At 43.1% G+C, this 16,877-nt stretch overlaps 1 protein-coding gene across 1 annotated transcript; it reads left to right on the plus strand.

Moving 5' to 3' along the window:
- The first annotated feature begins 7,121 nt into the window (after window positions 1-7,121).
- On the plus strand, window positions 7,122-10,122 carry LOC120111013 (cyclic dof factor 1-like). The gene is made up of 2 exons (XM_039127281.3): window positions 7,122-7,570; window positions 8,500-10,122. Exons 1-2 carry the CDS (start codon window positions 7,475-7,477, stop codon window positions 9,778-9,780), a joined length of 1,377 nt encoding a protein of 458 aa, XP_038983209.3. The 5' UTR covers window positions 7,122-7,474; the 3' UTR covers window positions 9,781-10,122.
- Window positions 10,123-16,877: the final 6,755 nt, after the last annotated feature.

Here is a 16,877-nt window from a genome sequence, read left to right on the forward strand (position 1 = left end):
CCGGGCGCATGGTACTGTTGATAAGGCGCATGGTGTTCTTCTTTTTTTTTTAATGATAAAATAGTTGCCATAAATCCCAGGGAGTGCTTGATTTCACGTAAGTAGCCTGAAATCCTTTGAATGACTTAACGCTGTCAAACATCATCTCATCTCCATCATTATATTGTGCAAACAAAATCACTGACATTGTTACGTTTTCATAACATATGATCGGTCAAAAAAGTAAAAGGTATTTTGAATTACCTAACGTTCATTAGGACCTTAAAAATTATTTCAATTAGGCAATCTTAGATCGTAGCAAACGATATTTATTTGTCTTTACTGTATTTGGTCATTACATACGGCAAATATACTATTTCTATAAGGTGGCATTAAATATCTCTCCTTTATAAGAACTCAACAGGGCTGTTTCAAGTTGCACTGCAACCTAAATTGCAGCAGTTGATATATAAAAACCTCTACTTTCTATGCTTCGAAGAAGACTTTTGGAAAAAGAGAGACGAAGCACGAAAGATAGATAAGAGAGGGGATATTGATGTATCCCATGACCATGACGGTTCATCCCAGCATCTCCTTCACCAGGGTCCTCTTGGAAAGTCCCTCGACTGAGCGCATGTAGAAGGAGAGGGCCTAGGTGTTGACCTGAATGCCCATGGTGAGGGAGCCGGCGGCGTGCAGCCTTGAGAGGGGGGGGGGGGGGGGGGGGGTGAGAAAGTAGAAGGAGAGGAATGGAGCAGGACGTCAGAGGTGGCACATACAGGCATAAAGGTGAAGGGGGTGGGGATAATAGAGGAGGATGGTGGTCTAGAGGAAGGGGTTGGAGTGGAGGACTTGGGCAAAGACGGGGAGCAATGGTTTCCAGGGTGAAGGAAAAGGTGGGAAACGAGGAAGTTGTGGTAAACGCTGTGGTGGGGGTAGCGTAGGCCTTAAAGAGTTGGCGAGAGCCAACGGTGATATCGAGTGTAGTAGTGAGGAGGGATCTGAGAGTGGGGAGGTACAGGAGAGGGGAGGAGGAAGAGAACAGAGAACGGAAAGGCCAGGAAGTGTCACCCCAGGATTTAAAAAAACAGCAGCAGCAGAATAAATTTAAAAAATAAAAATAAAATTTTATTTTAAATAAAAAAATTTAAAATAATTTTCTTTTTGTTTCGAACGAAAGGAAACTAACATGTACGATAATTACTTAGATCCAAGTTTTTTCAGAATACGTTGTCAAGAATCAAATTCAGAATTTCTAATTCTGTTTTTGTAATTTCCTTTTGTTTGATGCCCAGAATTTCTTAAGAATGTATGTTACACGTACCTGACCGCTAGGTAAATTATGATTGTACGTAATTCTCTCTGCTTGAAACGTGAAGAGGAGAGGACTAGAATTCATCAGAAATCGTAAGGGATATATCTTCTCTTTTGAAGAGCTTGAGTCAATTATTTTTCTTATCATATCTCTAGTTGTAAGAATAAATGAAAGAGAACGGAAATTATGTGTCATAAATTCGCTGAATCTGCTTTATCTTTTTACAAGATTTAAGTGATTGCAAGGCCTATGGTCACTTGGAATTTGTTTGCAAGCTTTTTGTGCTGTGTATGCACAAATGTGTGGATACTTAAAATGGTCCACAAGTTGGGGCAAGAAATTAAGCCATATTAAACATACTGACGTCTGGATTCCGCCTATTACTTCGTGGACCATAAGGCCTTCTGAATTTGACCCAACACCGTTATTATAAATAGAGATTCCAAACCCAGCAACCCAAAAGAAAAAGAAAAAAGAAAAATACAAAGAAAAAACAGAGATGGCAATCACTGGACAAGTCCTACTGACCTATACCTTGCATGATCCATATCCATTTTGAATGCATGATGATCACTTGTAATTCACAGCCCCATCCTAGCAAACATGTTTGTAAACGATGTTCATAATGGTTAGACCAACACTGGAGTGGAGATTCTCCCAAATGAAGGAAATATATAGCTTACCTCGCATGTAATGCTAGTTAGCTTCTCAAGATAAAAATTCAACAAATCTATATCAATTTGAAGGTCAAATTACCACATTTGCAAACCAATAACTATCCTATCTAGGATTGTAGTCAATGTTGCTAAGATCCTATCTCAAACAGTTTCAATTTTTCTTACTAACAAAATAAATAAAAAAATACTTCAGACAAAAAAAGAATATCCATGGCAGCCCAAGCTAATCCTGTTTTCCAGGAAGCAGAAAAAGAAATCCTAAAACTCCTTTTTTTTTTTTAATGAATGTAAGGGAGGCTGGAAGCCACCAAGCTTTATTGAAAGAACATGGGAATATTTTTGCAATCTATATACGAATGATTTTTGTTGGGGGAAAAAATGAACCACCCCACAAATACAATTAAAGCACCCAAATCCGACAGCGAGCCGAGCTCCGAAGGCCGAGCCGAGCTCATAGGCCGAGCCGAGCTCAGAAGGCTAAGGCCAGAAGGTCGAGCACAGAAGCTGTCGAGCTCATCCAGGTTGCCGAGCTCAGAAGACTAAGGCCAGAAGGCCGAGCACAAAGGTTGCCGAGCTCATCCAGGCTGCCGAGCTCAGAAGACTAAGGCCAGAAGGCCGAGCATAGAAGGCCGAGACCAGAAGGCCGAGCCGAGCTCATAGGCCGAGCCGAGCTCATAAGGCTGAGCCGAGCTCATAGGCCGAGCCGAGCTCAGAAGGCCGAGCACAGAAGGCTGCCGAGCACAGCAGGCCGAGCATAGAAGGCCGAGCACAGAAGGCCGAGACCAGAAGGCTGAGCTGACCTCAGAAGGCCGACCTCGTCGTCTATATGCTGCAGCCATGCCCTGCAGCAGCCTCACCGCACCATGCTTTACTTGCCGGCCACGCCATGACATATCAATTAGGGACTATACCCTGCTACGACTGTCAACGCCTCATCATTCCCAAGAATATACTGTACTGCGCGCCACAAGCAAGCTCTGGCTGCACGCCATCTCCTCCTATGATGGGAATGGGCTATCCACGGCAACTTATTACTTCCACGCCCACGTCCAATCGTGACGGTAACCCATTAATTCGCCCAGTCACATCACAGGTAACCCTGCCACTCTTCCTATAAAAAGGGAGGCTTCTTCCTCCCAAAGGGGGTTTTTTCAGACTTCTATATACGGTCCCTCTCTCTTCTCCAAAATTAAGCCCCCCTCTGACTTAAGCATCGGAGGGCCGGCGCCGGAAAAGCCCGGCCACCGGCTTCTTGCAGGTCCTCCGGAGGACGCCGCTCGCCGACGGATCGCCGTCCGCCAGTGTTCGCCGGAGCTCCTCCTCCTCGGGTCGCGGCCGCCCCCGGGTCCAATTTCCAGCAACAGTTGGTGCTAGAGGAAGGGACCGAGTCGCGGCCATGAAACTAAGGAGCAGAGGAGTCTTTAACGCCTCTCAGCATCATGCTCCAAGTCCCAAACGCTCAGTCCAGAATTCACCACCAAGATCTCCGGTAGATCAAGTTCCACAAGTCCAACTCGAGCACTTCGATGCGCTAGTGCAGCAAGTCCAAGCGCTAGCCATTGCAGCCCAAAGCCTGCAACAAGTGGAGGCCCCTCCTGTGCCGCCTCCACGGGATCATGTTAAGCAGAGGAAGAAACTTTCTCCCGAGCCATCTCGAATCAGGCATGGCTCCCGCTGCAACGACGTATGTGGGGGCAACCAGTGAGAAATAGTAGTCCAAGTCTCACGTCAACGAGTTGGGTGGAAAGAGAAATAAAAGCTGAGGTCTGGAGAAGGAGAGTTATGGAGCTTTAAAATGGGATTGTAAGCCTCTATGACAAAGGGTACAGCCCCATTAAATCCCATTGTCCTTCCAAGTCTTCTGTCTTCCGGCAGTAAGCAAGAAACCAGCATGTACTCCCTCCTCACGGGCGAGTCCTTAGGACGGCGCCCGCGACGTTGCTCCCTTTCAGAGCGACGCCATCACAGAAGCCCCCGCCAAGCTCATACAGGCCGAGCTCATGAAGACCGAGCTCATGCAGGCTGCTGAGCTCAGAAGGCTGCCGAGCTCATCCAGAAGGCCAAGCTCAGCAGGCCGCCGGGCTTAGAAGCCCGAGCGCAGAACACCTCCTAGAAAATCGAGCCAAAGAAAGCCGGTGCTGAACCAAGTCCTGAGGGACTTCGAAGCTCGAGAGCCATCAAAATATCTCCAAAAGGTACAGGACGCCACTTTGGCTTCAAATAATTTCAATATTTTATCTATTTTCAGGTCGGAGAACCCAAAAAACGACCTACGGGTATCTCTATCTCCAATGTCGCCCCGCTCCGAATAAGGGCGCACGATCGACAACGAATGAAGTCCATCTCCTGTATGTCTCCAAGATTGGATGCCCGACCAAGCTCGGATCTCCCAGTTAAAGGATTAACGTCATGCTACATCAACTATCGAGCTCGGCTCGATCTCCATCAACTAATCAAGCTCGGCTCGATCTCCATCAACTATCGAGCTCGGCTCGATCTCCATCAACTAATCGAGCTCGGCTCGATCTCCACCAACTAATCGAGCTCGGCTCGATCTCCACCAACTATCGAGCTCGGCTCGATCTCCACCAACTATCGAGCTCGGCTCGATCTCCACCAACTAATCGAGCTCGGCTCGATCTCCACCAACTATCGAGCTCGACTTGATTTCGGCTCGATCGCCAATAGACAAGGCCAAAGAAGACCGCTGAGTCAACCTGGAGCACTTAACTCCAACTGCATTAGAGATACACCCTACTTAGCACGTACATCTCTATACATATTTGGCTATATTACAGGATGATCGACGACTGGCCTACTTCCTTCGCCCGAGCCAAAAAGTAGCTCGAACTCGGAAGTCGAGGGGTAGTGTTGGGGAAAAAAATGGACCACCCCACAAATACAATTAAAGCACCCAAATCCGACAGCGAGCCGAGCTCCGAAGGCCGAGCCGAGCTCAGAAGGCTAAGGCCAGAAGGCCGAGCACAGAAGCTGTCGAGCTCATCCGGGCAACTGAGCACAGAAGGCTGCCGAGCTCATCCAGGCTGCCGAGCTCAGAAGACTAAGGCCAGAAGGCCGAGCACAAAGGCTGCCGAGCTCATCCAGGCTGCCGAGCTCAGAAGACTAAGGCCAGAAGGCCGAGCATAGAAGGTCGAGACCAGAAGGCCGAGCCGAGCTCATAAGGCTGAGCCGAGCTCAAAGGCCGAGCCGAGCTTAGAAAGCCGAGCACAGAAGGCCGAGACCAGAAGGCGGAGCTCAGAAGGTCGAGACCAGAAGGCTGCCGAGCACAGAAGGCTGCCGAGCTCAGAAGGCCGAGCACAGAAGGCTGCCGATCTCCGAAGGCCGAGCACAGCAGGCCGAGCACAGAAGGCCGAGCACAGCAGGCCGAGACCAGAAGGCTGCCGAGCACAGAAGGTTGCCGAGCTCAGAAGGCCGAGCACAGCAGGCCGAGCATAGAAGGCCGAGCACAGCAGGCCGAGACCAGAAGGCTGAGCTGACCTCAGAAGGCTGACCTCGTCGTCTATATGCTGCGGCCATGCCCTGCAGCAGCCTCACCGTACCATGCTTTACTTGCCGGCCACGCCATGACATATCAATCAGGGACTATACCCTGCTACGACTGTCAACGCCTCATCATTTTCAAGAAAGTACTGCACTGCGCGCCACAAGCAAGCTCTGGCTGCACGCCATCTCTTCCCATGATGGAAATGGGCCATCCATGGCAACTCATTACTTCCACGCCCACATCCAATCGTGACGGTAACCCATTAATTCGTCCAGTCATATCACAGGTAACCCTGCCACTCTTCCTATAAAAAGGGAGGCTTCTTCCTCCCAAAGGGGGTTTTTTCGGACTTCTACATACGGTCCCTCTCTCTTCTCCAAAATTAAGCCCCCCTCTGACTTAAGCATCGGAGGGCCGGCGTCGGAAAAGCCCGGCCACCGGCTTCTTGCAGGTCCCTCGGAGGACGCCGCTCGCCGACGGATCGCCGTCCGCCAGTGTTCGCTGGAGCTCCTCCTCCTCAGGTCGCAGCCGCCTCCGGGTCCAATTTCCAGCAACAATTTTGATCTCAGATTACAAGATAACACATTGCTCAGCCATATGCCACCGTTGTAGAAATACTTCGAAACTCGGTTCTAACCTCTGAAAAATTGCCGACCTATCCATTATGTTTTGAGTTAAGCCTCTCCTAACACCCCCGGATCTGTGATGACCTTCTGAAGTTCTTTGGGAGCCAAGCCGATCCCAAGCCTAAAGCAAATGTAGTATCTCCAGAAGAACAGAAAAAACAGAGGTTTTTTGTTTTTGTGAAATTTCTTCTATTTCTCTCTTGCCACACATGCTAACAGAATTCCATCGCAAGCTGATCCCAGGATATTCTAGTTGGTTTCTGAATCTTCTTTCTCCTCCATGAAGCTCGTAAGTCCTGAAAATTAGTAGGCCATCCCCCTAAAATGCAGACATGTCTTCAGTGTTGTCCATATGCTTCTCACAAATGAGCATTTAACAAAGAGGGGAAAAAAAATTCGGCATTGCAGGCCGCAAAGTGGATATCCGACACTCACGGCCCATCCCTTCCATGCCAAAATTTTGCTTGCGTGGAGCCGGTTTTTCAAAGCTGGCGAGGTGAAGTTCTTTTCTTTTTCTTTCCTTATTTCCAGAACCGCTCTTTTTCAAATAGTCTTATAGAACACGCAAAGAGGCCACTTCTTTTCTTAAAATATAAAAAGGAAAGAAAAAACTGTAAAAAATGGTTGAAGGTGGTTAAAAAGTGGTGGTACAATAAAGCTGATCAAAAGATAATATTTAAATTTTTTAACCTTATATAAGTTTCCAAGTTTCAAGATCTAACGTGGGACTAAATACACAACTACATAGATTCTCAAACTCCGGCATCCTTGTTAGACTAAAAGTTCAAACTTATTCAAATCTAATCATAAGTATCATAACTAGTACGCCAAATAAATTTGTATCCACTAGCCTGCATAGATTATAGATCGTGATACATTATTTATTACAATCCAAAATTTCATCCAAAAAAATAATCAAAAAATATTATTTAAATTTTTCAATTTTATATAAATATTTAAAATTTATTCTGTCCATAATTGATGTATGAACTAAAAAAGCTAAGTAATAAGTCATCACCAAGTGTAGAGAGAGAAATAAAAGAGAAGGAAGAGAGAGAGGTATTGGGTTCTGAGGGGTCTCCCTCTCCCCTCCCGTCTTTCCACTCGGCGAAAGATTAAAGCGCAAAGAATCAAATAACGCCCTCCCCGGAGTCCACAAACGCCTGACCTGTGGTTCGTATTCCCCTCCTTCCCACCTCTGTTGTCGCTAAACCAACCAGGAGAAGCCATCAAACGAACGAAGAAGAATGCGACGACGAGAGAAAGATCCCTCAGAGACACGGCAAGTAATCGCAACCCCCCACCCCTCCCCGGTTCTTCTAAAATAAAAGTCGAAAAGAGTGGAAGATAGAGAAGAGAGAGCCAGGGGGAGATGGCAGAGAGCAGAGACCCGGCGATCAAGCTCTTCGGCAAGACGATTCCTTTCCCGGCCAGCGACGACGACAGACAAAAAGAGGAGGAGGATAAGGTAAGAAAAAAGAAACGAGTATCTCTTCTTAGTTTGTTCCTTTTATGTCCTTGTGTTCTCGATCAGGATTGGATGTTATGATGGGTTTGTGGAGGAAAGATTTGATCTTGCGATGTTTTGGGTGGTGGATTGCTGCGAAATTCTTTGGTTGTTCTGGGGATTAGTTTGATTGTGCTTTTTAATCCCATATTTTTGTTTGGTTTTCTAGGATGGATTCTTGTGAATTTTTGGTTAGGAAAACTAGAGAAGGAGATGGACATTTTTAACTTTCATTAGACTTTCATGGAAAGAAAGAAAGAAACTCTGATTTTCTTTACTTGTAAGGATGTTTCCATCCCACTAGAACCTGCCAATTTATTTTTTTGTTCGTATTTCTACTTTTTAACTTTCGTGTCTCTGAGAGTTAGTTCCAATAGAACCCTCCGTTGCAAAATTTTCACCTAGTATATATGATATATTCCGATGCACAAAAGCTGAAAGAAAAAAAATTGACCTTCTCACCTACTAGCAGTTATTCCATATGTCGCATGTAGTTAATTATTTACCCTTTATGACTAAAATTATATTTGCAGTTAAATGCTACAGATTAGTGTGTAAATCTACTGAATGTAATCATTACAAAAAGTGTTTTGATATGCAAAGTTAAAACAAATTATCTCTCTTGAACTTGGGTTTTGTTCCATCTTACTGATAATCGTAAGATTAAATCGTTTTATTGCGAGTATGCGGCAATTTAATAATACTGGATTTCCTTCAAATGCTTTGACCATTGGACTTTGGTTTGGAGTGCAGTTAGGAAATGCTATTATGTATTACCATTCCAGCATTAGATATATCATGATCTTAAGATTTTGTGTCAATAATTATTAGCAACAGGCCTTCACTTTTTGTTGCAGCTTTCTGACAGAAACTCGACTATGAAATTTCAGGGTAGTTCAGATAAAGCAGCTATCCATGAAACCAAGGACAAAGTTCATGGCTCTCGAGATTTAGAAACAAAAAGCGGGCCATCAATATCCTCCTCAGCAAACGAGACCTTGAGAACCTCTGCTGATCAAGAGGGTGCACCTATGAAGAATTTAGAGCCTGAAGAACAAAAGAATAAAACAGGTGGCTCTCAAGAGAAAATGATAAAGAAGCCTGATAAGATACTTCCTTGTCCTCGGTGCGGCAGCTTAGATACCAAGTTCTGTTACTACAACAACTACAATGCCAACCAGCCACGCCATTTCTGCAAGCACTGTCAGAGATACTGGACTGCCGGGGGCACAATTAGGAATGTGCCTGTTGGAGCTGGTCGCCGCAAGAATAAGAACTCAGCATCCCAATTTTGTCACAATTCTGTCTCCAATGCCACCTTCCAGACAGTCAGACCTGAAGTTCCCGACCCACTTCATCATCCTCCAATAGAACCGAATGGTACTGTTCTTAGTTTCGGCTCCGATGCCCCTCTCCGTGAATCTATGGCCTCTGTGTTCAATCTTGCCAAGAAGACAATGAAGAATTGCAATCGAAATGGATTCCATCGACCAGAAGAGCAGGTGACTCCATTACCTGCTGTAGAAAATGGCGATGATCAGTCAAGTGGATCTTCAGTGACAGCTTCGAATTCTACTGGTGATGGAATTGGTGCTAATCAGAAAGAGACAGTCATTCAAAACTGTCAAGGATTTCCAGCTCCAATCCCATACATTAATGGATCATCACCTTGGCGGTATCCCTGGAGCCCATTTCCTGCTTTCTGCCCCTCAAACTATCCTCTCTCATTTTACCCTGCACCGGCTTATTGGGGTTGCGCAATCCCTGGCACTTGGGGCTTCCCATGGATCTCGCCTCCAGCTTCTTCAAGCAATGGTTCCTCAGGAGCTAAATCCAGTTCTCCAACATTAGGCAAGCGTCCAAGGGAAGGAGAAGTGCTCGATCATACCAATTCAGAGAAAGGAGATAGTCCTAAGCAGAGCAACCAGGAGAGGTGTCTCTGGATGCCTAAAACATTGAGGATCCATGGCCCCGAAGAAGCTGCAAAGAACTCTATATGGGCAGCCATGAGTTTCAGATACGACAGTGCTGATGGAATTAGTGGTGGAGGGCTATTCAAAGCCTTCCAGAAAAAGGAAGGGTCAAAGAATCACACTGCAGAAACCTCCCAACTCTTGTATGCCAATCCTGCAGCTTTGTCACGATCCCTCGACTTCCAAGAGAGCTCGTAGTGGAGCTGAAGGCCGTTGTAAGATCTTTCTTACATATAGCAAGTGAAGTTTAACTGATTAGGTAAGTTGACAATCCTGAGATTTTCCGAGTGCAATCATCGTAGTGCGGTCACTCCATGAACTTGAGGAAGACAGTGAGAGTATCTCTGGTTTTCCCATCAGAAGCCATCTAGGTGGTAGCTCAAGTGACTTTCAGTCCTTCCTCGATGTAACAGTAGAATTCCCCTTTAATTTCACATAGCTTATGTCTTGGCTGAATTTACCTACATGTATGTATATCAAATGATTGAGAAGAAAAGAGTGATGCAAGGAAGAAATGGATACTTGCCGTTGTACTGTAAATAATTTCACGAACTTACGGTCGTGCCTTTTTTTTCCCTGCTTTACATCTAAGAGCTGTCTCATTTGCTTCGCTCTGTGCTACTTTTCTGTCAATAACAAGTTTGCTGGTGTTAACCAAAGTGGGAGAGATATGAGCAATGGCCAAAAAAATCAAAGGACTGAGGCATGCCTTCTTTAGTTGCAGCGAAAGATCCAAGAGCGCATTCATGGAGGCACAGAGGAGACCAGACTGGCAGAAAGTCCAAATAATTGAAGCCAAAACAAGATACATAAAAGTTGGTAAAGCAAAAGGACAAAAGTTGCTGTAGGCCCATCTATTGTGATGATATACATGAATGCCTTCCACAAAGAGGCCAGCACCTTTCTTTTCCAAGAGACCTAGTCCAGATAACTCATAACCAAAGTTGGAGGTAAAGGAGCTTTCTGAAGGCATAAAATACCACTAAAAAATGTCTCCTTTTCTGAATTCATAAAGGAGGAACATAATTCCAAAAAGCTAGTCATCTATTCTCTAGTGCCACATGTAGTGCATTTCTATCCTGCCATAACGAATCTGGACAAACTTGTATACCGCTTGAATAAGAGTTGATATACTATTATCTGTAACTAGATTAACTCCTCTTTGTAATATTATTTATTCTATACTTTTTAAATTAGTATGTGACCTATCTATACAAAACATAAGGAAGAGCTTATGAATTTCATAACAATTTGAAATCAAGGCTTTCCACTTTGATAAAGAATTAATTTGTTAAAGGTTTTCTTTATGCTGATTCTGAACAAGATCCAGGGCAGCATGTAATTGTGTGGATGAAAGCTCACCTTTGTATCAGGCAGGATTTTGATCACTTATACAGTAACAGAATTCTTCAGAGAGGGAAAGAGGGTCACAAAATTTTTCACCTCAGATATTACAGGCGGTTATCAGCCAGAAAGTTTAGCACATGACTACAATTCATACAGAAACAACATCCTAAAATGACAGAACTGAATTGCTAAAAGTTTAGAGTCCATTTCAGATACTTAGAAAGAGAGGGAAAAAAAGGTTTAAGGCTTTACCGAGCTCAATTTACTACAATATAAATGTAAATGAGTTCAAACACCTTGAACCTCCTAACTCTGGTTAGCAACCACCAAAACAGTAGCAAGAGAGATATCGAAACCCTAGAATGCAAAGCTATTCCAAAAAGTTTCACTAACTAATTTATGCAGTCGACTCATATTGCATAAAGAATTATGAGCATTTCCCAGTCAAAAGGGTTGAGATTGTTGATTTCATGATTGATCTGCTGACTTTTGATCTTTGGTGCTCAATCTTTTTGACTTTTGATTTTTTTTTTTTAATTATAAGTGATGCCATTTGCACTTGCAGGATGACTAACTTTATTTTTCAAATGGTTGAATATTGTTAGACTTGCTAGTCAACTTTTGAACTCCAGGTAGACATCCACAAATAAAGGTCATCTATCATAGTGATAACATTTCCTAATTAGCGAAAGCAGAAAAGACTTCCTTTAACTATGTCATGAACAATACTTTATTTAAAGGATAAAAACAACCAAGTGACCACAGAGATGTCATAGCGCAAAAAACTAGGTCTTTTAAGTTTTAAGCATGTTATTTTTCTCCCTAGAGTTGGTCCTGCATCTAATGAACCAAAATTCTTGAGGGCTGGTGAAACGAAATACTACATGCCTTGTTTGTTCCTTTTCTCGATCTGTAATAATGCTGCAATGGGTGATATTTCTTATTATAACAAAGCAAAATTTAAATCACACTGCTTTTAATGCAACAAAGCTCATCAGTCTATTTGCAGCATTCAGTTCATTCATTGATTTTTTTCATTATTTTTTGAGGGAAGGAATTAGGTTGGGGCCTAATTCAATTTTTTTTAAAAAAAATCAAACTAAATTACAACAATTAGCCTTAGCTCATGAAGATGTAAAAGAGAGTACGAGGGTATCTGAGTTAATACAGGGACTAATTCCTCATCTTCTCCAAAGATCACCTTGTCCGGTCCTGCATTCGTTCATAATTTCATCTGAAGCTAAACTTATCAGATAATCAATAATATAAACATGATTTTAGTTCTATAAATCCAGGCATGGTTATTTGGTAAGCCACAACCATTTCGAATAAAACGTGGTGCTCCCACATGAACCGTCATGAGCTGTAGATTTCTTTTGTAGCCTCTTCCCAAGAAAGGTAACAAAAGAAGCCATTCGATCTCCTTCCTTCTGTTTTACCCCACTCTAATGTTCCATTGATTTCCTTGCGTCTCGTAAAGCAAACTAGAAGCATCAGCTGGTGTTGGTAGGGACAAACAAAAGCTAGTTTGGCACTCAAAAAAGCACTGCAAGCTCTGTGAAAGCTAAGTTGTCTTGGGGCCCTTAAGCATGTGAAGCAAGTGGTTGTTCGTCACATCTTCTCCTTGCCTTCCTCAATCCCCTCTATTGTCTTCTTCAGAAAGGTGGTAAAACAAGTACCTGCCTGCTTTGCAATTGCCAATTGTATGTAAGAAACAAGAGGAGGCAATTGAACTGGGTGGATCTGCACCTATCTGCTGAAAGAACAAGTGCAAATGAAGCACTCTTCCTTTTGCTGCAGGTTTTCTTGATATCTTAGATACACTTGAAATTTTTTATGGAAGGAAGTAGGCTAGGTGGGATTAAATTTCTTTGGATAAAGGAAAAATTGCACCAAAGTAGGATTAGAAAGTAGGCTGGAGAAGCCACTAATGTGGTAGGAATGGCATTGTTGTAGACCACTTTGATGGAAAGGAACAACAAAATTTAGAAGTTCACAAGAGAGAGTAGATAATGTGAACGACAATTCTTGAAAATAGAAGATTATCTGTGAGTATAAATTTCAAAAAAAGAAAATCAGAGAGAGAGAGAGAGAGAGAGAGAGAAAGAAAGAAAAAGAAAAAAAGCATTGGAAATTTACCCATCACTTGACCTATTCCTATGGCCACAAGGCTCATCATCAGCCACAGGCCCACAAAGGAAGGCTATCAGAGATGGTAGTGCCAACTGACCTGTAAACTGGAGGGTGACCCCTTCGTGCGTTCCTCCGTCATTAACTTACTGGGAGTTGAAGCAAGAAAGGGACCTTGCAATTCAAAAGCAGTCCACCATGTTAAAGCACGAGTGTAGTTTCCCATCAAAAGCTAGGAAAAGTTTCAAGTAATGGTGGTGGGAGAGAGGGCCCAACTAAATATTTATACGTTGTTATGTCTTTATTTGAGCAAAATACAGCAAAAAGAACCACCAGATGACCAAGTTTAAATGATTAATATCCCTATCAAGCTTAGATCGGTATGTATATATCCGAAAAAAGATAGGAAGGATGAAAGTGAAAGGATAGCCTAAACCATTAGCAACTAATACTATTTGTTGTGGGAATAAAGGAGCCTGGACTTAATCCCACATCAACTAAATAGTGGAGAAGTCTGTTCCTTAAATAGAGGGGCGCTACCCTTTTTTCTTCGGAGGCGCCTTTTACAGGGCAAAATCGTGTATTGGGAAGAGACTATGAAATCCCCTTCAAAGCGGACAATATCTCTGAGAAGAAGCAATTACTTCCGCAGTTTAGACCAGTGGGGACGAGGTCGGAGGGCAGCAGATCCCTCCGTAGCGCTGGACGCGCAGGCCGGAGGCCAATCTTCCTTGACCTCATCACTAGTGGCCATGCAAGTCCCCTTGACTCCGGCACAGACCTCCTCGCTAGGGAGCTATGTTGTGAAAATAAAGGGGCCTAGACTTAGTCCCACATCGACTAAATAGCGAAGAGGTTTGTTCCTTAAATGGAAGGGGGCTACCCTTTTCTCTTCAGAGGTGTCTTTTGCGGGGCAAAACCATGCATTGTGAAGAAACTATAAAACCCCTTTCAAAGCGAACAATACCTCTGAGGAAAAGCAGTCGCTTTCGCTGTTTAGACCGCTGGGGACGAGATCGGAGGGTAGCAAATCCCCCCATAGCGCTGGCCGAAGGCCGATCTCCCTTGACCTCATCACTATTAAAACAAAATATTTTATAATAGATAATCTAATGAAGAGTCTAAGGCACGCCTCGGACGAACTCGCCATGTTAACATGCAATGCATCATTGGTATCCGTATGGGTTTGCACGCGTGTATGACCGCAGGAAGGGAATAATACATCCTTTTATCTAGGACAGTCCATAATGTCATGATAGGGATCTCCATGGAGTGAATTTAATTTGTTTATGAACAAGTGACGTGTCACAGAGATGCTAAGATTCTCAAGACTCTTAGTACGTTGAAAACGCGTAAATGCCAGTATGCCTTCAATCTGATGAACAAAAACTAATGGGAGCTTGAGGGGAATCAAATCCCATTTTACACCAAGGATGACAATTACGAGAATGCAGTGGTGTAACTTCACAAGCTAAAAGTAAAAGTTTACTGTTTAGATAAATTGAGTTTGCATGGTTTTCGCTGTAACTCAATATGGGTGGTTAATCTGGACGTGTACTGATGAATGTAATTTATGACCCCACATCTTTGAAGTTTTAGATGACGCCTAATTTGGTGTTCAAATCAAGGTCTAAATTATGGACAAGAACTTTTTAGATGACCATTGGAGGCAAAACTCAATTCATTTTTCTTGGTATGCGTCACGTTTCTTAGCAACTATGGTTGAAGACACTTTTTAGTCTAAAATATTATGAAAAATATGTAATTTAAGAAAAAGAGGCGAGGACTAAAAGTTTCTTGGTAGGTCTATCATTTAATATTTAGTTTTTTATTTCTTTCTTTGCAGAAGTGACACCCGCTATCTTTCTCTAGTCTAAAGTGGCGTTAGGCCCAACTTTAGACTTCTTGAGTGGGCTGTGGCCTAAAAGGAAAATTTTACAATGCTGAAGATGAATGGGATCCATTGCCAATCAGAATATTGAAATATCCATCATCTTTCCTCATTCTAAACTGAAAGGACTCCCTCAGATTGGAGAAATTATTGCCATGTCACTATGCACACAGCCAATCATAGCTGCTGAAATTTGTAGTGGTGCACCGAGATGCATGCTTGATGAATGAGGAAAAAAGTAAGCCGTGATTGGCTGCATGCACCGCCGTAAGGTGCATGTAGGCAATAATTTCTCCTCAAGTTGGGGGGGAGACCTCTATGTTTGGTCTAAGATTGAGGGTCTCAGTCTTAGACCGCCATTTGAAAGTGCAGCCCATGGATTGAAACTTACGGTAATGAAAATATTTTGGTTATTGGATATATTTCGTATGCTATGCCTTTTTTCTCCATAGGTATATGTTTTTAAGAGATAAAAATATGTGACATTATAAATGAAGTGCGGAAAGAAGCTTTAATTGAACTTGATAATTTGACAGTGATAAGATGATAGAATCAATCGCCAATGTGTAAAAGATAAATGGTGACAATAAATGTTCTCAGCTTGCATTTTGTAGCTCTTATGGATTTCAGCTAATATAACAAAGTACTATAATGCTTATATAAATTCCAGATAAATTTATCACTATAGCTGCTCACGAGATGAAATTATGGCAATAGACATGCAACAAGCCAAACGGAATTTTCTTATAGAAAATATGATAACATATTTTTTATATAAAATATAAAGGCAGATTTCAATAATTGATTTTCCACTGACATATGTTGCATGAGATTGTTCACGTCTCTAAATGAACAATTTTGTCACTACCTAGCCGAGTCACAAAACAAGCCAAACTCCATGTTTTAACTTTGCCCACCAAAGCCCAGGCAAATTGACGCTCCCAAAGCTATACTATCTAAATGCCATTCCATCATCCACTAAGTTGAACGGAGAATTAAACTTGCCTAACCTAGAACCTGTTCTTATCCAAATCAATTTCGGGAGTCAGAACATTAGGTCAGGCTCGCTGCTCCAGACCGGATAAGCTTGTTGACTAGAATCCATTTGTGACTTCACAAACTTACATACATCCAATCTAATAAGATTTGTAAAAATCTCTTGCTACATATATTATGTAGCCAACTTTGTTCGGTGTTCCTACCTATTTGAAGGCTAGTTTACAAGCATATCTCCCTTCTCTCCTTAATTTCTCTTTGTTTAAGAGAGAAGGAAACATAAATCAAAGAAACATGATTGGATAATGAAGTTGTATAAATAATAAAAAATATTTAATCAAATTGGGAATCACGACCATCTATTTTATACTCTCGCAAGTGTATTGGATGGACCAACATCTACTTAATGGTTCAACTCATGCTCTCTCGCTCGTAAAATTGAGACCTAACCCAAAGGCTGATCCCTTAAACCCACAGATTCAATAGGGTCCGTGCCTTGGAACTCAAATCACAGGACCAAAACTAGCCCAGTCTGGGAAACCTTAGTTTAATATAAAAAAATACAACTCTATGCCAAATAATAATAAATATATTCTCATAACTGAGATCCGTGGCTATCTTACCGTTATTTTTTAATGCCTCCCGGTCCCCGCACTACGGTGAACCTAAGCACATCCCTTCTTTTCCCACCCCCCCACGAAATCACCCCAATCAGGGTATGTAGAATGGGTAGTTGGATCCACGGGGGGGTGATCCGACTCTGCGCCGTTGAAGGGAGGCGAAGGATCCGGTACACAGAAACTAAGAAAAGGCCGTGAGCGGCTTCGCGGCATTTAAGAGCCACACCGCTGACCTCAGGAGCGGTGTCCCGATCCAGGCGGTGACCCGATTCCGGCCTACTCTTATCGGCTGTCATAAAAACAGAAGGCCA

Source organism: Phoenix dactylifera, chromosome 7 (genome assembly GCF_051530095.1).
Source record: "Phoenix dactylifera cultivar Ajwa chromosome 7, Ajwa_hap1_PhDact_Kaust_v1.1, whole genome shotgun sequence".
NCBI classification, from domain to species: Eukaryota; Viridiplantae; Streptophyta; class Magnoliopsida; order Arecales; family Arecaceae; genus Phoenix; species Phoenix dactylifera.